At 43.6% G+C, this 23,957-nt stretch overlaps 2 protein-coding genes across 7 annotated transcripts in view; one reads left to right on the forward strand and one right to left on the reverse strand.

Moving 5' to 3' along the window:
- Positions 1-8,201, reverse strand: part of PLEKHA8 (pleckstrin homology domain containing A8) — a 34,437-nt gene extending 26,236 nt beyond the window's left edge. For 2 of the 6 annotated variants that reach the window (XR_014228205.1, XR_014228206.1), the window contains exon 1: positions 4-239. Coding sequence is in view for 1 of the 6 variants with exons in the window: in XM_082312256.1 (XP_082168382.1) it covers positions 7,937-7,976 (40 nt within the window). In the remaining 5 variants the exon portion in view is untranslated. Of the gene's footprint in view, positions 1-3; positions 240-7,936; positions 8,033-8,186 lie in introns of those variants that run through there. The other 4 variants (XM_082312259.1, XM_082312258.1, XM_082312256.1 and 1 more) reach the window with 4 other exon arrangements.
- Positions 8,202-8,625: 424 nt separating this feature from the next.
- Positions 8,626-18,131, forward strand: FKBP14 (FKBP prolyl isomerase 14). Its single transcript, XM_082309855.1, has 4 exons — positions 8,626-8,960; positions 10,868-11,019; positions 13,745-13,872; positions 15,720-18,131. Exons 1-4 carry the CDS (start codon positions 8,764-8,766, stop codon positions 15,876-15,878), a joined length of 636 nt encoding a protein of 211 aa, XP_082165981.1. The 5' UTR covers positions 8,626-8,763; the 3' UTR covers positions 15,879-18,131.
- Positions 18,132-23,957: the final 5,826 nt, after the last annotated feature.

Consider the following 23,957-nt stretch of genomic DNA (forward strand, 5'->3'; position numbering starts at 1 on the left):
TACCTGCAGTACCTGGAAGATTTGATATTGTCCACTACAGAAACAGATATTTAAGCAGTCTGTGCCTGCTAAGGATTCAGTATTTCTCCAGAAGTTTCCACAGCCTGAAAGATCTGCCTACTTCCACCATTACACTTCAGGAAGTCTGGATACAGCTATCACTGAGCAAACTTGACATTTCTTGATAACACAGTTGAAACTTGGACATAATTCAAAATTTAATGTTACACAACTCAGACTCCAGACAGCATTCGTTCCAAAGTGCCAAGCCTGAAGGAAAAAAAAAACATTTGAAGACATGTAGATCATGTCAGACATCCACAAAGCCAAACCATCTGGGAGAATTACATACTCAAGAAGTCAAACTGATGACCTGGAAAACAAGCTGCAATTAAGAGATGTCAGTTCCAGTTGCATTTCTAAAAGGCACAAAGGCCAGACACCCAGGTTTTTATTATTGCTTGCTTTCCACTAGAATTAGGTAATACTTTATGGTTATTAATTTCTTGAACTTCAACATAAGTCTTTATAAAAACTTATGCAACAGATAGTCCTTGGACTTCTTTGACTTTAATTCAGATTTTAAGTGCGGATAGGAGATAATTCTGAAATTTCCACGTTAGGGCAACATCTGCCTAATAGGAGGGATTAAAGCCTTCATCACATCCCTACTTCTAATATCACAGGCAAGACCCAAGACAGCTGCAGGTGGCAGAGCAGGGCCAGATCCCTGCTCTTCTGTGCAGGGTTGCAAGAGAGTCCCAGAGCAGCTGCTCTGATAGTCAGAGACATCTCACGGCACGAACAAGCAATATCCATCTTTTCACCCCACCCTGTGCAAAGCAAGCCGTGCCATGTGTTCAACCCTACCACCACCTACCACTTTACCTCCCAGAACCCAGGGGCAGAACAACCCCAGCTTCTGCCCAGCGCTGTGTCAACGACTGATAGCTGGACTAGAGCCACTGAAAACTCAGCTCAAGTAGGACCAAGACAGTGCTGGTGTCTTGCAAAAAGCAAGAGAAAATCCAATACATGTCCTTCTCCAGTTGCCAGTACTGATGTAAGTCTATGAATGCCACCAGGTCCGCACCTTTGCTGAAGCCCAGCCTGCTCCTGGTTGTTCAGGTAGCAGCTGCTGGCCAGAACATACTGCCTTCCCCTCCTGCAACTGTGGCCGCAAAACACCTGCCTTCCAGTTACGAGGAAAGTCATATTTTCCAGTTACAGGATGCATCTAACAGCCAAAACACAGGACCAAGCCAAGTGATCTTATTTCCAGCTTAGAAAGAAGACCACTGAGCTGCCATGGACCGTGCTGAAAAAAACCCCAACTTCTGCACTGGGCTCACCGCGTCTCCTCGCCTATACAACACAAACGTTTCATACTGGCCCAGAAGGACCACTGCTGTCCAATGGATGAGGATTTCCCCAGGGAATTAAGGCTATGGAAATCTCCACATCACAAATGGACAAAACAGTCGTTTTCAAGGTCCCAATGTGCTTGCAATCGCAACTACTGGGTGCATGCACTAAATCTTACAATCCAGTACTTAACAACTGATGGTGTGTACCTCTCATGAGACTAAGTTCAGTTCACGCGGCCGCGTGTTTCATGCTGTCAGTCATCACTGTGTTTCTAGTTGGGAACAGCATACAGCAAAAGCGTATTTTGCACAGACCAAATCTGAAACTTTTACCCTTTTTGCTCATATAGTGACCAGAAGTAACACGGTTAAAGGGTTATCTTGATATAAGCAATTCGCACCCAAAACCACTGCCTGCTCTTTCCACACAGCCTCCTAAGGCTACCTAGTATTTTGGGAAGGACAATCCCAGGCACTGGAACACATTTTGCAGCCTTAATTCTGTAGCGAAACAATTTGATAGGATAAAAATCCACAGACCGTATACATGAGTATATATGAGTATATATATGAGAATTCACGCATGTCCTCTGAGCTATTACTGTCTCACCTAGAGAGCAGCTTCTAGAAATGCCCATATTGCAATATTACTCTGATTATGTGCACATTAACAGCAGGAATCAATACCAAAAGCCCCTAAAGGTAATGAAGTTAACAGATTTAGCACTTCAACAATGGTATCACTTTTTAAAGCACTTGTTTGAAGAACACTAGAGGTTCAAGTGAAGCAAGCAACAGCTGGAACCAGCTTTTACACAGTGACCCTCTCCCAAATGATTTTTCTTGCAGGGGTCCCATAAAATCCACCCTCATTTCAACCACAACTCATAGTGCAGGGCTAGTGGCGTTGGAAAAGGCATTCTGCCATCACAGGACAACTGGGTTTGTTTGTAAAAGATTTTATGCCAGTGACCAGCCAAGGCATGGAGAGCTCAATGTACCAGCAGTCAAGGCATTTTTCAAGGGGACACAGTGAAAGGATGAAGGGCAGAGAGGGGATCAGGGTGAGTGATGGAGGCGAAAGTTCAATAATCCAGGCCACTGCCCAGACATACGAATTCAAGTCATTCAAAGTTCTCAGGAATTTCCCTCCTCTGTTTACACTTCCCAGCCCCAGCAAACCAGGTGCTCCTCTCTTTGACCCCTGGGGTGGTTATCAGGCCAGACTGAGCCAACACGATGAATTTATGTAAACACACAAGGTGGTATCTCTTCACCATCATTCTGCCACACCTTTCGTTTCTGTCCTACCCAGCCATTCCCTGAGATCACTTATTTATTTCAGCGCAGGACTCAATGCAGAGGCACCGGTACTGCAGCATACCTGGCAGGGAATGCTGCACTGTGTATGCTCTGCAGCATTGCTCTAACACCTACAGAGGAGAGAGGGGACACTGTTTTCCATTCCTGCAGCCTCATCAAACTTTTCTGCTGTGAGCACATTACTCAATTATAAAAAGCTATGACAAAAGCAAGGCTGCCACGTGAAGAAAAGGGGAAGGAAGGGAAGAGAGACATGAGAAAGAGGGTCAAACCACACAAATGTAATTATGCAAAATCCAAAGAGAATGAACTAACTCGTCCCTGAAGCATCCTGGGTGAGAAGCATAGCCAGGACTGGGTGAGACTCGGTCATCCACCTAAACCAATGCCTGGTCTTGAGAGCAGCTACGGTCAGCAATACTGGGCAGACCATTGCCCTGAAGGCCACAGAAACCTCAGCTGTCTAGGTCAACCTCTACAAAAGCCAGACTTCTCATTTTATACAATCAGAACTTGGACTATGCCCAGAGGTTAAAAAGAAGGGAAAAAATTATAAACAAAAGCTTCTTAGAACCAAATGTTTATCTAAGTGTGAAGTTTTCAATTACTTCCTCCATCTCTGGAAACAGAGGACCTTACTTCCAGAGCTTGATATCAACTGGAAGTGTACATGTCTCCCATCCTAAAAGGTCAGATTTCTTAAATTAAACTCCCAAAACAAAGACTCACTCTAAGCAGTACCATGTGCATCCGGATTCAAGCTATAAAAACTGATGCTCTTTCACATTTTCTTGAGCTCTCCCTCCAGGTTTGTTCAGGAATTCTGAATCATTAGAGACAAGAGTAATTTAAAGTTTTATGTGGAAGCTGAAATTTACTGCTTGGTGCCAGCTCTTGGCATCTCAGGATAAATTGAAAAGAATTCAGAGCACAACAATGAAATGAGAGTGGATGATTACAGACAGGAAGGTGGGGAGAGCGAACTCTGGTATGTGGTATGATGCAGCGTCACTAGTGATGGCATGAATGCGAGGGTGTCATGCCTCAAGGAAGATTAATTACTTAAGGTTAGAGTTACTCAGCACAATTAAGGAAGTGAACATTTAAATACCAGGAAAAGCTTAGCTTTGTGAAGAAAAGCGATCAAAGCCATTTCACAGAGCATACAGAGAATACTAGGCAAGTCAGCACTAGTCAAGTTTTTCTTTCTAATGACGAAGCTGCCTTTGATCCCCAAGCCAAGAGCTGATACATACCACCTTTTCCAGAGTCAGCAGCAATCCTGCCTGTGGCCGGTGATGCCAGGTAAGGCATGCCTTACGCTGAAGATCTGAACTGAATTGAATTTCAGCAGAAAAATCAACTGAAAGTGCCAAGCTTTCACACTTCATACACACCATTGAAGAAAGGTATTCCCCAACTTCACGCTCTGTTTCCCTGTGGGTAAGCGATAGTTTACTCATTCCATAAGCCTGGTGATAAATCAAAATCACAGATTATTTTCAGAAGGTAATCTCCAAAGACTAAAGAAATTTCTTTTATTAATCAGAAGGTATGCTTAACAAAGAGCGTGAATTGCAGCTTGAGTTCAGTCAGAGAGTCCTGTGGGAGACAGTTTCCAAACTGCAAAGGGCAGCCTTCAGGTGCAGTTCACCTCTGCTCTCTCCTTTCTCTGTCCTGCAAGCAGCATCCCCTGGTTTGAGATCAGTTCTGCTAAAAGATCGCAGCCAGGATCCGGCTGTGATGCTGTGCACGCCAGAACGCTTTATGCTCAGCCAGGACCACAGGCAGCAGCAGCACAACAGACCGAGGAGCTATAGGGTGACGCTTTTGTCACCCCAACTGCTTACTACAATAAGCAGTACTGAAGTAAGAGTTATAGTCCCTTTATCCAGGCTATAAGCCCATCCCTAGCCTCCACAACCTTTAACAAGCAATGATAACATTAGAGAGTTTTGGCAAAGGATGAAATCTAGGGAATTTTTAAGATCAAGTACACACTTTGACTGTAGGCTCAGCTGAGGCCAACTTACACACCTGCATGATTTAAGTCACCCAGCTCTGGGTTTTGAGGATTAATAATTTTAAGTTTGCAGAGGCATCGTATATTTGCCCAACTGAAAAAGTGCTATCACACTTTATACATCAGCGATAATTCTGCTTGCAAAGTTCCCTGTTCCCTTAAGGTTTTAACCAATTTAGCAGGGGAAGCATAGATGAGAGCAATCTCAGGACATGCTTACTGCAAACACAAGATCCCAAGTGGATTTTCATAGGCTAGACCTGCGTGCATGCCTATCTGATCCAAAGCTGGCACACTTCACTTGAACTTAAACAAAAATATTACATTGTAAAATCACTATTTGGTGGCCATTGCATTAAGGGAGAGAAAAACTCTAAAAACTTAGTTCTCTAAACTCAGAGATTTCAGAGGCAGCACTGGAACCACTGCATATAGAAACCACATCGTGAGCGTGGGATCAACACCAGAGAAAAACCCTATCTCCAAGCAGAAACCATGTAACACTAATTCAATTTATCCTAATCTATATAAAGCAAACAAGTGCATTTATTATAAAACAAGATAACTTGTTTGAGCAGTAACACAAGCTAATCTGTCTTTCAGTTGCCAGCAATCGTGCTGTGCTTTCTTCGCCCTTTGCCCACGGAAAGCCAAGCTTAGTTCCTACTTCTGAAATGTTCTTGCTGTCAATAACTATGTAATTTGCAACAAAGATTTAGCTCCCTGCCCAAGAGCTGAGGGAAAATAGGTTGATGTGGACTTGACCTCTCGTGATGGCAATGACAGAAGACGTTATAAAACCAAAATTCCCAGAAAAGACTTCAATTACCAACAAACTCCATCAGCTCCTCTCTCAGAGCAAGAAGGGAAAGCAGTTATCCTTTTCTACAGTTTTAAGCTTATTCTTTGGTGAATGCCTTATCTCCTCTCTGTGTGAAACAAAGGTGTGCTCCTCATTATGAGGAGGAAAGGGCATAAGATACCTGCTGTGTACGTTTACATCAGCACTGTGTTACTAACACAGGCACACAAAAGATTACACACATTTTCCCGACTTTTTGCATACATCATTTGCACCACTCAGCACCAGTGTAGATAACCTTGAGCAAGAGGAAAAGCAGAATACTGACAGAAATACTGTTCTGGATGACCTGTTGAACCCTCTTGCTTCCCTTAATCCCTGAAAGGAGGCTGTCCTGTCTCTCACTCCCCAGCTCTGTGCTACTGCTATGACAAACGCCACATTACAGCACGATACTTTTTTTTTGCATCAGTGCATAAATTTATAACTTAATGGCTTCAGGGCAGGAAGTCTTCATTTTATGCCAAAAGAAAGCACATGTAAGCCTAGTTAGCTTGCAGAACAGCAAATTTACTGTTCTCAAACACACACGAGACAGGCCTTCTACAACCTAAGAAAAGGCATGGAGTGACCTTGACCACCACACTTACTAGCAGAGTCAAGTTCCAGCAAAGAAATCAGAAAGATGCTTCAATCCTCCATCACTGATTTTCTCTCTACTGAGAACAAAAACTCATCTAATTTCCAGCTGGGGCAAATCTCACGCATTCAAGGAAGAGAGACTTCTTCAATCTGCATGCAATTAGACTGAGGTTTGCAAAATGTCATCCTTCTTCATGAAGGGTCAATGGGTTGACAGTACATATCAATGTGGCTAGCAAACAAAAATTTAATTTTGATAGAACTGGAATATTTCTGGTTCTTAGTCTTCATCTTACCATCAAAACAGAAGACAAGTCCAGCTGATCCTACCACATCCACACTCAGACACAAATGCTACAATGCCAAACACCAGTCAGTCATCCACACAGGCACTGGTTCCCACAGACACTCACTCCCCAGATCTCACGGCACGAAAGCAAGCACAGGGGTTCCAAATACGCCCCAGCATCCAAGCAATGCAAAGAAAAACAAACACACAAAATTTTAGATCAACTGAACCATGGACATTTTTATTATGGGGAAAGGACTAATAACACTACCCCAGTTCTGCAATCCAAGTGGAAAAGCCAAGCATCGCTGCTCCTACTGCCACAAAGTCCATAATCCAAGAGCATTCAGAAATAATTAAAAAAAAAAAAAAATCCATGCCTATTCACTGAGACCTGACAATTTTTGATTCCCCTCTCAGAACACCTGAAGGGGAAAAGCTGCAGCAATCTTCCAGCACAGCAACAAACCCAGCCTCATGCACCGCTCCCCCCCCATCCCCCTGCCACATCAACTCATCACTTGCTTGCGCTTCAGCTTCTTCTTTGTTTAATTTTGGTTTCCTACACTTTCTGAACTAACCAGAGAGGTGCAGCTGTTCCAGCCTCTCTGAAAAAAATTCAAGCAGGAAGGCAGCCCTCCTTGCCTACGCTCCCAAGCAAAACTTGCACCTGGCAATGTCAAGGTCGTGGTTATTTTTCTCTGACCGTCAAGTTTCCGAACTGTTTCAACAAACCATAGAGAGGTTGGCACCAGGCCAGACCCCACCAACACACCCCAAATTACAATCCAGCCCTGGCTCCAATGCCGTCCGGCCACGGACACCCCACAGAACACGGGTGGCCCCAGACCCTCCCCACCTCTGCAGCGTTTCTGACCCCACCACCTTTAACCTCCGCTGAGGAGACCCTGGCCATGCACGGCTGCTTCCAGCCTGCTACCGAAGCCAAGCGTCCCATGGCATGGGAACACCCAAAAAATTCAAATCCAGGCCTAGCGCTAGCAGGACAGCCCCTTTTTTTTTTTTCCCCTTTTTTTCTTTTTTGCATGCATTTTCATCCAGATCTCCCAAGTGTGATTTAATGCCGACACCTTTTCCTCCCAGGTCTGAGATTCCCCTGACTCCCCGAAGCAACTCAATAAAAGCAATAAAAGTTTCACGGGGGCGTGCGGAATGGGGAAGCTCGCCGGCGAGCATGACCTCATGCACCCGAAATAACCGCAACCCACGACCCCGGGGCGGGCAAGGGACGCCCCAGACCAGCGCTGGCACCCACAAGGGGCTGAAACGCCTCCTCCAGCGCTGGATGGTGACAATGTGGCAGCGGGAAACCCGGCGGGGTCAGGGGGCAGCGCTGATCCACACTCAACAAATATATATATATATATATACACACTTGTATAAGTATACATATATAAAAGAAGATGAGGGCACCCGTCCCGCTAGGGAAGCCCGCTCCGCGCGGAGGCTGAGGACTGGCAGCAACTCACCACTCAGGTAGTTGGTCCACTTGTACAGCACCCCCTCCATGGCGGCCGGCCCCCGCCCCCATGCAGCGCGGCCGCCGCCCCCCGGCGGAGTCACGCCGCCCGCCGCCGCCGCCGCCCCCCGCGCCCCGCCGCGCCGCCGGCACCCAGGGCCATAGCGGGGCGCCGCCCGCCCGGCCCGGCCCGGCCCCCACACGCCGAGCCCGCCCCTCGCCGCCACGCTCCTAGCGCAGAACGCGCCGTTGCAGCGCACCCAGAGAACGGCCCCGTAGCGCTACGGAAGCGCAAACAGTTCTAGGAATCGCAACCCACGTGACCGATAGGAGACCGGAGGGCGGGGCAGACGCAGAACGCCCAAAGCAGGTGGCCTTCCGCAGCCAATGGGAATGCGCCTTCTGTGAGCGCGCCGCCCAATCGGCGGCCGGCAGGAGCCGGCTCTATTGTGTGAGCGCTCCGCGGGGCTCCCCCGCTCGCTAACGTTCGCTTCCTGGAGCGCCGAGGCCCGCCCACCCCGTCACTCAGCGCCCCTCCCACAGAGGTCTGCTGCCGATTGGCCAAGCTGAGGGACAGACAGGGGCGTGCCCCAATGGGCGACTTCTTGTTCTGGGCTCGCTCTGAAGCGAGCCAATCAGAGGCCGCGCCTCTAGTCCCGGCCCGTCGGAAGCCGGGCGCCTCCAGCTGTGGGGGCCGTTGCCACGTCTGCTGGGCGGGCGAGAGGAGCCGCGCACCGGGCCCGGCCCTGGCCGCTGCCGCGGGGAGCCGCGCCGCCAGGCTCGTAGGGGAGGGGGTGCGGGATGGCGGCCCGGCGGCGGTGAGCCTGTGGGGCGGCGATGGCGGCGGCGCTGCGGGCCGCCCTGCTGGGCGCGGCGCTGGGCTGCGCGGCCGCGGCGCTGATCCCCGCGGCTGACGTGAAGGTGGAGGTGCTGCAGAAGCCGTTCCTCTGCCACAGGAGGACCAAGTGGGGGGACATGATGCTGGTTCACTACGAGGGCTACTTGGAGAGGGATGGCTCCATGTTTCACTCCACGTAAGTAGCTCGCCCCGGGCCGCTCGCCTTCGAGCGGGCTGGTGGGTGAGCTTGCGCGGGGAAATATATATATATATATATGTGTTTGTGTGTGTGTGTATATATATCTTTACGTGTATTTTAATGTAGGTGATCTCTTCTGGCAGTGCTTTCCTGAATCTGGAAAAGCCTCAGAGCGGCCCGCAATCCATCTACGAAGTAGCTCTGTGAGGAACGTTTTGTTGAGGGCGGGTGGCTTTGTATTTTATCCTTACAATTCCCCCTCCCTCCCAAAACGCCCCAAGCTTGCCTTTACCTGTGTACAAGGAAACAAAAGCAATGCATGCATGCATGCTCATAGCATTCCCTAGATTTTATTGGTTATTGAATTAAAATAGCTTAAATAATGCTGCACAAATTTGTGTGCGGGGTCCTTTCCACCACCACCTATGTTCAGAGAGTTCGGTTTGCCTTTATACTTCGACAGTTTAGGAAGCACTGACTCACAATGCTGTTTAAGATGAACACCAACAGTAAAGCTTCTCTCCTTTCCCTTTGCCAATTGAGGCTATAAAATAAATCTTATTTAGCTTTTGTTTTCTGGTTAGTCTGTAGAAAGTAGGGCCATGTGGTATTTGTTAAAAGATGGGAATGTTAGGCATCCTCTTCTGCAATTTACACACAGGTTTTGGTATATGATCTCAGCAGTTCAGTAAGTCTTCTGCTATGCACCAATTTCTGTCTCGTTTCTAAAGCAAACTTCTAGGGGAGAAGTCTGCCTCTAATTTAAAAAAAAACCAAACAACTATATATATCCTTCCACTACTGGCAGTACAATGACACCTTTTCATTACTGAAACGGCATATTCTTCATCTGCCCCCGACCAGACAAATCAACATACCAGAGCCACAGTAATGCAAGTAGGAGGAAGAGCCAGAAATTCGAGGGAGTCTGCAGAGAGCTGGCAACGACTTGCTAATGTTGCCTTTCCTGTAAAACATCAACGAAGGGTTAATAGTGGGAGACAGCAAAATGCTCAAGTATCTGTAGGCTATGTCTGAAGTGTACTTTTGTGGAACATACCAAAAAAAAAAAGAAGACAATGTTTTGCATGTTTATGCCTTTGCAGACGATTTAAACTAAAATCTCACTAATTTTCTCTTGTAGTTAACCTGCCTCTCTAAAAGGAGTTCTAGTGATACTCTAAGTTTTTGCTGCTGACTAACTTCTGTAAGTTCTCTGTTTTCTTGTTAAGCACCTTTCCTGCATGACTAGTAGTATATCGAGCTGTTAAAATTCTGTCTCTGTCAGTAGAGTGAAAGTAGTCCTGGTGTACCACCTGGTTAAATTCGAAAAGGGGCTTGTCTGCCTATTTTAGACTCGAATGTTTTGCATGCATTTGTTTCTCTTTTCTAGACTATCTGTTGTGTAGTTGTTTGTGTGTTGTTTTAGTTTGTTTTTTTTTCCCCTAATGGCTTTTTTGGAAGAGATGTGGCTACTTCTTCTAAGTGTGTTATAAGGTATATTGTAATCAAGACCAAGCTCGTTCTTGATTTGCAATTTACCAAATATGCATACCCTTGAATGCAGATTTTTAAGTAGAAATGCCTTTCTAGTCTGATCAGTTTCAAAGTGGAAATAGATGATCAGGGAAGTGAAGGTGGGGATCCAGGTTGCTCAGTGTTGTCATAAACACACCATGTAGATATGGTTTTATTTCTTTCCACTTCTTAAGGAACCTTGTCATGCAAGGCATAAGTTTTAAAGACTTAAAAGTCTAGGTCTTTCATTTAAGAAATGCCAAGTTGCCGAACAGTGGTGTCTTTTTAATTATGTATCTATGCTGTGAGCATCTTCCATCTGCTCCATGTGCTTTTTATGGAACTTGCTGTCTAAAGACTAAGTGTTTTATTCTGTTCTTTTCCAGTCACAAGCATAACAATGGTCAACCTATGTGGTTTACACTTGGCATAAGGGAAGCTATCAAAGGCTGGGACAAAGGCTTGAAGGACATGTGTGTGGGAGAGAAGCGGAAGCTAACTATTCCACCAGCCCTTGCTTATGGAAAAGAAGGGAAAGGTAAAACACCTGAAGTCCTTCCCTTACTTTATTTGTTTTTAATATCTGTATTTTATTGTTCTTCTTGGTCTAAGAGGTTAGCAGGCTTTCAAGCTTTCCAGGCTGATTCCATTAAATAAGAAAAATTGGTGGAGTTGCGTGCTCTTTCTCACAGATTTTTTTTTTTTCTGCAGAAATAACCATTAAATGGTTATGTGGTGAATGTGGAGTGGAAAAATAGGAATTGATGGTAGCTGCTGTGCTGTATGCTCTGAGTGTCTTTTCTGTTAGTGCTGTGCTCAACAGTGCTCTGCTCCCCACCCTCCCCACCCCCCTTTTTTTTTTCTTTTTATAGTCAAGCTGTAAGTGGTTGCTTAGGTAACAGTTGGTTTTTTAGCTGTGGCATCTGTGTTTGTGGTAATACTTCATGAATGTGCATGTGCAAGCCCTGTTCTTGTTTGCAGGTTTCTTTTAGAACCTGAAGAATCTCTCTGTACTGCTGCCCAACCAGTTCGTAGCTGATGCAGTGAAAAGTCACCATTTATTTCTCCATATAGGGACATTTAATTCTTTCCCTCTTTTAGCTATTTTCAGTTTGGGCAGTGGTCTTTGTTATTCACAGTAAGATACACAGGTAAATGGGCAGTCATGCTGGCATCTACTGAAGATGTATTGAATGATGTACAGACAGATAAAAGCATTGTTTGTAGTGTTTTCTCATCCTGTCTATTACTGATGGTGTTTGGGTGTTTTCCTTTCAAACATTTCCAGAATCCTGTTTTAATGGGAGGGCCAGATCTGCAATTTGCAGTTAAATGAGTAACAGCTTGAAAGATGCAGGAAGGTTAGTTTTTCAGCTTCATGGGGTTTGTTTTAGTTAACTTTTTTGAGCAATTATTAGAATATTTTGTCATGACAACAGTTATCACAAATGACCTAAGGAAATGCAAGGTTTCAAAGCAGGAAGGATAAATGTCTTGGAACATGTAATCCTTCCTGCTACTGTCCTTTCCCATTAATCTGAGACTGCTTTAGGAATCAGGAGTGTTTGCATGTCTATCTTCTGGCAAGTAAGGCTGAACATAAGCTAAGTAGTACTCCATATTACTCCATGCTAAGTAGTACTTCATACATACAAGTGTACTCTGTATCTTCCTTTCTTGAAAGTATCCTTTTAAAACATCTTTTAAAGCTTCTAATACTATCAAGAGATAGTATTAGAAGTAATTATGTTTGCAGTGGTCAGTCAACTATATGCAGCGCACAACTGTAAATTTTTCAACAAAAAGATAAATGTTGAAGTGCTTGCTTAGTCATCACAGGCCTAATTGCCTTGATTAATATGTAAAGCACTACAGTTGTTCTTCAAAGACTTGCAAGCCTCACCTCTGTGTTTAGTGCAAGGCTGAACAAGTAAACACTGCTAGCTGCTGCAAGAAGTTACTTGCTTTAGGAAAACTTTGAAGTATTTGTATGTTGCTATTTTCAAATTATGCCCTTGAAGACAGAATTATTCTGTATTCTTCATGCTTTCCTCTGAATGCACATAATTTCACTCTCCTCCCACCTGGTGCTTTGCTTGCTGTCTGACTTGAATGATGAGTCAGATGCCTTTTTCTGTAATGCTCAGAAAAATTACCTGTGTTCCAAACTCTAAGCAGGCCACTGTGCGCTGTATTTCCAGAAGTTTCTGCACACTTATTCATCCCAGAAATCTACAAGCCCATTTGTTACTGCAGCTCAGGGTGTACTTAACACCATAGGTCTGATGTGTGTAGGTGTGGATTAGTTTTTTCCCGATCTTCTTAAGGCACAGGAATATTTTTTTGGGGTGCTGCCATCCAATGTAGAAATATATTTGGTCCTATTCAACTTCTCTCTATATAAGGAGCAAAGTGGTGTGCTAAAAAGTCTTTGACAGTAGCTTCAGCCATCAGCTTGAAGGTATATCCTACCATTTTAAAAGCCAATGCCTGATAAACTGAAATCCTGGGGCAGGGAAGTGTATGGTCCTTGGCACTATTAGGAAATTATCAGTCTGTTCACCTGCATCAAAAGTGGAATGATGCCAACGTGTCTCTTCAGCAGGTTTATATACTTAGTTTCTGCTGTGTGTTTGGAAATGGCTCAGTGCTTTGTGTGGCAGTCCAGAGGCAGCTGTGGGATACTGACAGCATTGCTGCCCTTCTGTCTTTCTCTGCCAGAAGAGTTTTTCCAGTGGCAGAATAGCAGTTACAAGGTGTCAGTTGGCAGTGGAGAGGAATTTGGAGACTGGTGGGGTTATGGTGTATCAGGAGGACTGAATTCAACCTTCTTGCTACCCTGTCTATTGGTCTTGGCTGTATGTTGCAGTAGTGGCCACCTGGCTGGCTGTACAGTCTCCTTCACTGTTTTCCACTCGTGGTCTATCTGGCTCTGGCCATGAAAAAAAGATTCAAGAATGTTGTCTCATAAACCTGTGATGATGATTGCTGAATATGAGCTCACATCAACACATACTAGTCTCTAACAAAACTAGTTACATCTAAAGTTGCGTATGTGCTGTAAGGGCTGCTCAGGGTCCAGGCTACACTCTGAAATAGTTACATTTATCACTGTTACAGATACTTATCCTTGTTAGTTCAAATTGCAGGATGCTTTGAAAGTAGTAAGGTTACTGGAACATTGCTCTGACACATATGGCTTTTGTATGGCACTGAATATGTAGTTGTTTTTAACTTTTCTCCATGTTTACCATTTTGGGCAGGAAAAATTCCACCTGAGAGCACACTGATTTTCAACATTGACCTTCTAGAAATTAGGAATGGACCAAGGTCTCATGAGTCATTTCAAGAGATGGATCTTAATGATGACTGGAAACTGTCCAAGCAAGAGGTGAGTGGGTGACACTTCATGTGAGCAAACCTAACATGATGAGATAGTGCAAAGGGAAAGACAAGCTTAACTTGATCCTGTTAGAGAAGTATCTAAACACAAGTTAGATTTTAGCTACTACTGTGCACAGAGCAACTCTGCAAGCAGAATACACACTATTTAAGAGTGCTTAAAGCAATCGTTTATTGGGCGATGCATAGTTGTTAGCATAACTACTGAATTGATATGCCCATCATGAATGGTAAGACGTCCAAAAAGTTACTGCTGGCCAGGTGGTCATTAGTCATGAGGGGAAGGGTGAGTCTCTGTTCTTCCCTGGAGCTGACCTTCAATGTTGCTGCCTTCCAGTTCTCTGCTTTTTTTTGCCTTTGGAGTTTTATGCCTTTTTGGGTTGGTATCTTTTGTGCCGAATGCACTTGAACTGCTATTCCTGGCTCAACAATTAAGCTCCTGTCTTTGCCTTTCTTGTATGGCTTCAGCTCACACACTTTCTTACGCCTTAACAACAGATTTTTTTTTTTTTTTTTTTTTTTCCATCAGTAAAACTAAGCCAAATAAGCACATCTATGCTGCACCACACTGAGCCTTGAATCCCAGTGGAACTACTGGACTGGGGGGTTCAAAAGTGGCCTTGGTAAGCTGAGGCATAGGTGCATGACAGATGTGTGCCCCACAGTTATGGGAGACTTGGATAAGTTAAAACATCTTAGAAATAAAACCAGACTTCAGGGCTTTTTGGGATTAGTTGATGATTTACTAATAAACTGGAATTAGAAATTCTGCTGTAGGGTAGTCCTGTTTCATAGCATTCGCTGTCTGAAGGATGTGTATTCAGCATTATTCACCTTCTATTTGCCTCTTATTTTCAGTCTTCTGCTTTTCCAATGTGCAAAAGTCATCCATGAGAAGCTAGGATAAACCACTGCATTCTTTTTGATTTGGGGCTGGTACAGTTTGTTAGACCCAAAAGACTCATCTTTCGTACTGTGCATCAGACAGCATCAGTGTGTCCAGTGTCTGTGTATTAGAAATGTAAGCAATGACCCTAACAAATACCAGAATGTGAAATGAATAAAACAGACCTGAAACATGGCCCATTTATCTTGCTGTTAACAGTCCACTGTTGCCATTTACGTAACAAGAACTGTGTCTGTTTAACAGGTGGCTGTATTGATATTGATATTCTTGTAGAAGGCTCTGCAATTTAGAACCCTTGGGATCTCAATAGTTAAACCTTAAACTCAGTAAAAATAATCTGATGTTGTTCAAAACACCGCTCACCATTAGTAATGAGCTTAGTGTAAATAACTGTTCCAGTAGTCTGTTTAAAAGCTACCTTGAATCTTTGTCCCTCAAAATTTTGAGGTGTCTAGAAATAAATCTTTATTAATGTAGTTCCCATTAGAGCAGCAAAGCTGAGATTGTGGACAGATTTCTGTATATGTTTGGGGCAGCTGTTTACATCTACTGGTTTGTCAAAGTGCTAGGATGTGAAAAAGCTGTTTGGGTCTCTGACCAATTGGTAGCTAACAGCTTCTGCCTACCTATTGATACTTCACTGTATAGACATGAGATGACAGGTTTTCCTGGCTCATTTTTCAGTCAGATACCATAAAGGTACGGCAACTGATTTGCTAGTTTTACTGTTGCTTATCTTACTAAAGACTCTTTCATCACTGAATGGGGCTGCAGAATCAGTCAGACAAGTATTATTCTGGCAGTGGCATAAGAAGGAAGGTGTTTATTGTCTAATCCTACCATCCTGGACATAGCGGCCCTCTCTTATGCTACAGTAATCAATTCTTTCATAAGCCTAAACACATTAATTCTCACCTTTTGTCTAATAGGTGAAAATTTACTTGAAGAAAGAATTTGAAAAGCACGGAGCAGTGGTAAATGACACCCAGCATGATGCTTTGGTTGAAGACATATTTGATAAAGAAGATGAAGACAGTGATGGGTTTATATCTGCAAGGGAATTTACATACAAGCATGATGAGCTGTAGAAAAGGGTGGCATAATTTTTTTGACACAAATGGCGGTGACTTAGACTGTCTGGTTCTCTTGTCTTAATTCTATGTTTTGGAGCTGGCGGCTGCTGTTGGCAAAGAAACACTCTTTGTTTATATAAAAGAATTTCTGTTCATTATGTACAAATGTTTTAAACTATTTTAAAGTATGAAAATGTACCTCCTATGCAGCAAAGACTTGCACATCAGTGTTTTTTTTAATTTTGTATTAACTTATTTTTCAGAAATGAAACAAAATTTCCAGTTATCAAACACTGTGAAAATCAAAATCCAGTTCAGTGCCTTTCTGTGACTTGTTTGTGTGTTAAGATCACTTTCAGTGACTCCTTTATGTATAACTTCTAGTCTGTGGCTTAATTACTTGACCTTCCTTCTTGTGTGTCACTGCTTGAAAAGCAGTGTGCTGACCTTGCTTTTTTTCCTGCAGATTTTTGAAAGATGTGCTAGAAGGCATCAGCATCTCTTTATACAGCTGAGAAACTGATACAAAGCTGAATGAGAAGAATGACTATCCTGTGCTGATTTTGCTCTTCTAAAAGGGAGTGTTACCAACCATGCCAATAATTGTCTGCATTTTTCTTTAAGTTATGTGAACAAAGTAGGAGTTAAATGCCAGACTTTTGCTTTTAATGTCAGCAACATTCTAGGAAGTGCCTGTAATTTGGAAAATAGAAAGTTATGCTGCAGTGCAGAGGTGGTGTCCTTTACATATAGACACGTTTGTTTTGAAACTCGGAGCTTGCATTCATGAAGAAAGATCATACCTTTCTCCTCTCAAGTTTTGAGGGAGATCTTGAGCAAAATGTTACAAGTCTGAAGTTTTTACCACTTGCAGAAGCGGAAGAGCATGCTGACAGGAGGGTCAGTATGGCCGGAAGAGCAATTTGCATTGCCCTGCCTGCTTTGCTACTGCCTGAGTTGCAGCACTTGTTTCATCATTGCCCCATTGCAGTATTTTCACAAGTAGCACATAAGTGATGTGAATTTTTAATAATAGTGACTTTAGAAAAATAGAGGCATGAGGTAAATGGCATGGTGCTGTGTTTTTACAGAGGTGGAGACTGTGAGGATTTTAGCTCCACTTTGTGTTTGTTTGAACTGTTTCTGGAGAGGAGGAAACACTTAGCAATTGTCCCTGGGCTCTAAAATGAGAGGGCAAGGTATCTCAGGGAAGCAATTAGCCTGTATTCTGGCACCACTAACATATGGGTCTCTGAACATAGTATTTTACTTGAAAAAATGTTGCTTAAGGCTATGTAGGGACACAAAGCAAATCCAATTGTATGAAACTGAGATTGCTGCATTGTACTAATCCTTAGCTATTGCCAAGTGCGACTCGACATTCAAGGTTCTCAATGCTGTAGATGAGCTAGTCATTTTCCCTGCCACCTAGTGTTGCAAGTAAGTCTTAGAAGACTATTAAATGGAGTTCAGCTGCATATGGACATCGCAGATTGCTGTCAACAGTGACTGTTTTAGGGGGAAAAAGTGTAAGTGAAGGTACGTGGTGGTGAGGGTTTTCTGTTGGTTGGGTTTTGTTTCTTCCAGCATCTGGCATTTTGTGGCTGATGGCCTACATGATACAGAATTATGACCATGTATCTTGGTTTCAGGAACCTTTAGGTCTTTTTCCTCAGTAATGCCATCTAGTTTTCTTGAACCCATTTATACTTTTGCTCCCATAATGTTCTATGGCAGTGAGTTTCACCATAGAACAATGTAGGGAAATATTTCCCTTTGTTTTTAGGCTTGTTGCCTGTTTCGATTCTTGCACTGTGAGGAAATAACGAATAATCATTCCCTATTTAGCTCTTACTGGTCCTGATTTTGCATATCAGTTATTTTTTTTACTCATCACTTGGGAAAATTCAACTTGCCTGACCTCAGCTCCCAAGGTTGTCTGTTGTCCGTGTTCTGTGCTCGGTGCCTTAATTTCTCCTACAGCCACCAGGGCACTAGGCGCTTGGGGGCAACTTATCGCATGTATATTTTTCATGCTGTATCAGGATAGGTGCCTTATCAAATAGAGATACCTGTCTTTTTCCATTGACTACATGGGGAGCCTAGGCAATTACCATAGCCTAGGCTGAGGAGGGCTAATAGGATATGAGGTTGGCCTGTAAGGCAATCTTGCCTCCTTTGTAATAAATAAAGAGTTGGGAGTCAGGCAATGCTGTGAAATGTACCTATGCATTATCTTCTACTTAGTGGTTTGTTTGTTGTTTTTTTTTTTTAAAGCATTTCATAAAGACAACTTTCAGTGAACATGAATTGTAGTTAATTTGTTAATGCCAGCAGAGCGTTAAAGCTGCAGGACCAAGAAGCTTTATTTGGTGCATTGTGTGTAGGTTTATGCCAGATGAGTGGATGGTTTTTGTTCTTAGTGCTTTTCTTGGTAGCTGTGTTATGTTTCTGAAATGAAAGTAAAAAAACATTTCAAAAGTGCAGAATCAGCAGCAGATTTGAGAAGCCACTTCAACTTTATTACTGTTTGCTATCGCTGAAGTCCTTCTGTGAAGATGAAGGGATTTCTGCGGTAGAAATAGCACTGCTTGTCTTAACCTCAATTGCACCTGCTTGTTAATCCACAGGGCAATACTGCTGCAGTGCCAGCAGGAGCCGGCCAGCTACCTGAAGGAGAGCAGAGGCAGGCAGCTGCCTGTCCTCTGAGGGGAGAAGGAATATTGGAACTTCAGTGGCATTCAGCAACATTTTGGCTGGCTTGCGTGTGAAGTGCAAGGTGTATTTCCCCTGAAGAAACAAACCCTCACTGCCTGTCTGTAAAATGCAGCACTTGAAAAAGCGGAGAGGGCTCAAAACAGTGTTGTAAGCACGTACCAGATTGTTCCTTCTGCAGTTTATAGCCTTCTTCACACGTTTCTTGTTGTTTTGTGGTTATATAGGAAAACATGTACTGATGGCTTTCAGAATGGCTGCTTGTCATTCAAAGCCACTACCCAGCAATTACAGTGGGAGTTGCTGCCTTCTGTAGGTATAGAAGCAGCCTTCAGAGCTCATTTTATTTGAAAATTCTTGATATGCAATGCAGTGACACAAGAAAGCTTTTGGCAAAGCTTCAGAAATGGTGCTTATAGTCTGAAATGTTTTTTAAAGCTTTCTTCTTTGAGATCAACTGCGAAGGCAGTGTTGAAAATGAAGCAATCACTTTATTGGGTCTTAAATCTTTGCTTTTTGGTACCTTATGTTCTTGTGCTGCCAGCAACATCCACAGTATAGAGGTGTTTTGGTGAGTACTATATGTGACAGAGTCATAAAATTGCAGTGCTAAGTACATGTTGAACACATTGCTACCATAGTTTCTTTTTCATGACATTTAGAACGAAAATGATCGATAGCCTGTTTCATGAGTACTTCAGTGTAAAAATAGGTGGTACAGGTCAGCCTTTCAGTTACAGTTCTCTGTGTTACATGTGCTCCCGCACCCCATCATTTCTGCTATTAGATACAATGTGGTCTGTCCCTTGATCCAGAAATCCCAGTTTCAGATGGCAGGTGAGTATCAGCAGGATAGGGAGAGCTCGCTGCTTTGGGGCATTCCGGGGGAAAGGAGCAAGACTAGGGGAAATGTGGTAAGAGAGTGGAATTATGCAGAGCAATGTGAGAAATGCAAAAGATTTTGTTTCCTAGATCCTTTGGCATCTGCTTACTTGGTAGAAAGGACGCTGGCAGCCACTGATGTAGGTACTGCAAATTATAAGGCTGGTTCCTGATCTGGCTTTGACTAGAAATCACTGCTTCAGCCAGTTTCCATATGGATTTTTACTCTTAGAACAAAGTTCAAGTTCACAATTCCAAGGTCCATTAAGAAATAGTCAGAATAGGTATGTTGCATTTGTTGCATATGTTGCATTTAAGAAGCATGACTGCTGCGTAAAAATACATCAGCCTCATTATAGAGCTTTTGCAAAAAAAATCCCACAAAAAAAACCCCAAACCCACCACCTCAAAACCTTTCATATATCTTCAACACAGAATTGGTTTTGGTAACAGGAAATAAAACAAACAAAACCTGCTTATATTTGTATAATCCTGGATAATTTTAGCCTACCTTGAAAGTTAATCATAATGCTTACATTCTGTGGCCTAGTTTTCTCCTGGTACATAGGAAAAACAACTCTCTGACAAAATAATGATCTTTCTTTAGCTATCCTGCTTCTGGTTTCATGCTTGTGCTTGATTATGTCAACAGTTTCACACAAGAAACGTAATTGAAAAGCTCAGGAGGAAGCTATGTATCTGTTACAGGGACAAGGACCTTCATTATCATCTCTCCCAGCCTGGAGGGGATTCAGATGGAGCCGCCTCCTGCATCACATTTCTCCCTTCTAGGAGGTTCTGGTCCAAAAGCAGGCTGGTTTAGCTAGGGGTTGCACCAGGTTAGGAGCCATGTGGTATTTCTGTTCTCTTGAATGATGTAAAAAAAAGTAGGAGCTTGGTTTAGACGAGAAATTTGCCATGAAGATAGAGGATAGTTTGAAACATGTCAGGTAAGTAATTTTGTGCAAGGTTTCTGAAGGCCATATTCCTGGAGTTTGTCCACAGGGATAGTATTTTTTTCTCTTCTTTTTTTGTGGTTTTTTTTTCCTCATAACTGCTCTGCATCTCCATTAGGTAAACAATAACAAAGCCACTTTTAAAATACTAGGATCTGACCGCAGAAATCTAGCAGAGCCAACTCTTCAGAGCTTCCCCAAATCCCAGTTATGTTTTCCTCTAAAAAATCTGAGGCTGATGCTAACTGCCATTAAGAGCTGCTCTTCCTATTAGATACAATGCTTCTAATTTCTAGTTTGTGTCATGACCTGCTTAAGGAGATTAAATGGTGCAGGATAATTGATTCCTCATCTGGGGGTCAGACTGAAAGCATTAAATCAATTTCTCTAGTTTCTTTACAGCAGCTGATGTTTCCTCTTCTGCCTCTTTCCCTGAATATTGAACTAGGTAATATCTATTTCTATTGCGTGGTTGGCCTGCTGTTTCTCTGGGAGTAAATAGCTCAGCTTAGCTCTGGGCTCTCTAATCTGCTGGGATATGTCTTTAGAGAACAGGTTTTCATTCCATAAATACAACGCAAAATGTTCTTGGTGACCCTGTGTCCATCTCTGGGTATGGAATCTATATGGCTATAGCTAATGGACTAATCATAGCTTAAAGAAAATTATGTCCTGCTGGATTTTACTCTTAGCAATGCTGACCACAACACTTAGGTAAGACTGGCGATGATCCTTCCTTTTAACAGAAGGTAAGAATTTATATTTGCGTCCAGTATTTCAGCCCTTATGTCCTGTCATGTCCTCCTTGCTATTGTAATTATTATTAGTTGGGTTAAGACCTGGGTTTAACATGGCCACATGGACATCGCGATGTAGACTTGCACTGTGAAATAATTCAGCGCCCTGCCTCTGCAAAACTCAGCCTGAAGCAAAGCTCCCAGACATGTGGCGCTCATCTTGCTGCTGACGAATGAGCACAGACTGCAATGGGAGCACGTATGGAGCAGAAACGGCCAACGCTCCTATTCACGTGGTACCAGATCCCGTTATTGCAAACCCAAGCCAAGTCCAGCTCGCCATGGCACCCTGTCGAAACGGCCACAACCAGCCACTCACGCAGCGGTGGGGCTGTGTGAAGGCGGGCTGGTGAGGTGGGCGCTGGGACACCAGTCAATAAGCTCTGCCAGTCCTCTGCTGGCTTTGAACCGTCACGCCTTGCTTCTGGAGCAGGCAGCTGCGGGAGGGCAGCACAGGGATGCGCCGGTGTCTCTGGACAGGCTGGAGGGGCACCAGCCAGGCTCGCGCTGGCACACCACTGCCTGGGGGTAAAGCAAAGGGCAGGCTTCGGAAAACACCAGGGGCCCTGGCACCAAGGGGAAATAGGAGAGAAAACAGAATTGTAGAATACCTCGAGTTGGAAGGGGCCCATAAGCATCATCAGGTCCAACTCTCTGCTCCTCGCAGGGCTACCTAAAACTAAACCATATGACTAAGAGCATTGCCCAGACGCTCCTTGAACTCTGACAGGCTTGGTGCCGTGACCACTTCCCTGGGGAGCCTGTTCCAGTGACCCATCACCCTCTCAGTGAGGAACCTTTTCCTAATGTCCAACCTGAACTTCCCCTGATGCAGCTTCATTCCATTTCCTTGTGTCCTACCGCTGGTCACCAGGGGGGAGATCAGCACCTCCACCTCCGCTGCCCTCCGTGAGGAGGTCGTAGCCTGCGACGAGGTCTCCCCTCAGCCTTCTCTTCTCCAAGCTGAACAAAATAATAGGCAGGGGAACCGCTCTCCGTACCATCCAGTTTTCCTTGGCTGATATCCACAGCCAATACAGGGAAGTTTAGAAACTCCTGGGTAATTTATTATTGATGTTTCTTTATTAAAATATGTACATAAGGAATAACATGCAACCAGCATGAAACGTACGATACAGTTTGAGCTTTGTTATTTTTCCCATCTCCTATTAACTACTATTTTCCAGATGTAGATCGTGGCCAAGGCTGTTTAGGTAAATGTGGGCTCTTTTACGAGAAAGAAATACTCAGTTGTGGATATTTTTGGAAATACATTTCTCCCATCCTTTGGAAGTACAGGAGCCAAAAGGACTTCTTTGTTTTACTTTAGTTTGAAGTATTTCTGTCAGCAGAGGTCCTTTCCTGCCTGCAGGTATCTACCACTTCCATGAATCAGGGAAATAACTTAATTGTCAAGGGGGTTTTTTGGAGTCAGGATGTCTTAAAGTCATATTAAACCTTGGGCAGTCTCTTTTTTTAAGTCTCCTGAAAAGCGGAATAATGGGAAATGCTGCAGCAAAACCACCCGTTGCCTAGGAAGGACACGCCACTGCTCACAGCCCCCAGTGTATGTTGTGCATGGGAGAAGAAAAAAATGTTGCTGACACATGCGTAACTTTTTAAGCATACTCAGCAGACCTGTTGCTGTGGTAACTAATCCGAAGACTGTAACCTCCCCTGAATGAGTGCTATTTGCACTGCACCAGATGGCTGGTAAATCATGTAGTGGCATTTTCTGTCCCTTGTATTACTGTCCGATCTTTGCTCTGAGTGCTGTGATTTAATTTGCAGCAATTTACACATAGGTTATTCTGCCAGGACACACTAATAGAAAATATAAAGCTGCTTCAGGTATGCAGTCACTTTAATGAACTCCTGTATCACCTGCATAACACCAGAACTGGTTTTATTTTATGTATTTATGTTCAAGCTGTTGCAATTTTATGAGTAATGCTAAGCTGAGAAAAACTCAATGCTCGAATTTTAATATAATTTTAATAAGGGTAACTCTATAGCACAGAGTTACTATAGTGCATTTCTTGCAGAGGGACGTGAGATGCCTTTTCCAGTTCATCGGTCTGCTACAAGTATTTCTGTACAGGCAGCATCGTAACAATGGAAGCACACATGAAGATTAAACGGGATCATTGCATAAGAAAGTAATGCTGTTGTCTCTATATTTTCTGCTTCTTTGTTGTCATTACTGGCTTATCTTCTCGGGATGACAGATTTCCTTCTTCCACCCGCCTTGACTATTTATTATTATGAGTCTTAAGCTATTGCCAAGTATTTTAGCCTCATTGTTATAGGTGCTGTTGTAACACACTAAAAAAGCTCCAGGCTCACAAGCTTTGTAAGCCAATAATAATAAATGTGTCTTGTGATACCTTTTAGAGTTATGAAAATAAGTATGCTGTCACAGGTTACCATACATTAAAACAAGGAAAATTACAAAACTTATGAAAACAAAGCAACAGACTGATGCTTTTTTGATAAATCCAACCATTACTCCAGAAAAAGGCAACCTTTTTGAAGGGGCAATGGAGCAGCTTGGTTGTGTGGCTCAGTGCTGTACCTGACAAGTTTCTAGACACTGAGGGTAACTGCAGCATGCCCAGAGTCCTTGCAGCATTCTGTCTTCTACCCCTGTGCCACTGGCTAAGCAGCTGTGTTCTGTTACGTCACTTGTGCGATGGAGAAATGAATCACCTTCTGCGGTGCATGAGTAACAGCTCGGCATCTAA

This window comes from Platalea leucorodia, assembly GCF_965183815.1.
Source record: "Platalea leucorodia genome assembly, chromosome: 1".
NCBI classification, from domain to species: domain Eukaryota; kingdom Metazoa; phylum Chordata; class Aves; order Pelecaniformes; family Threskiornithidae; genus Platalea; species Platalea leucorodia.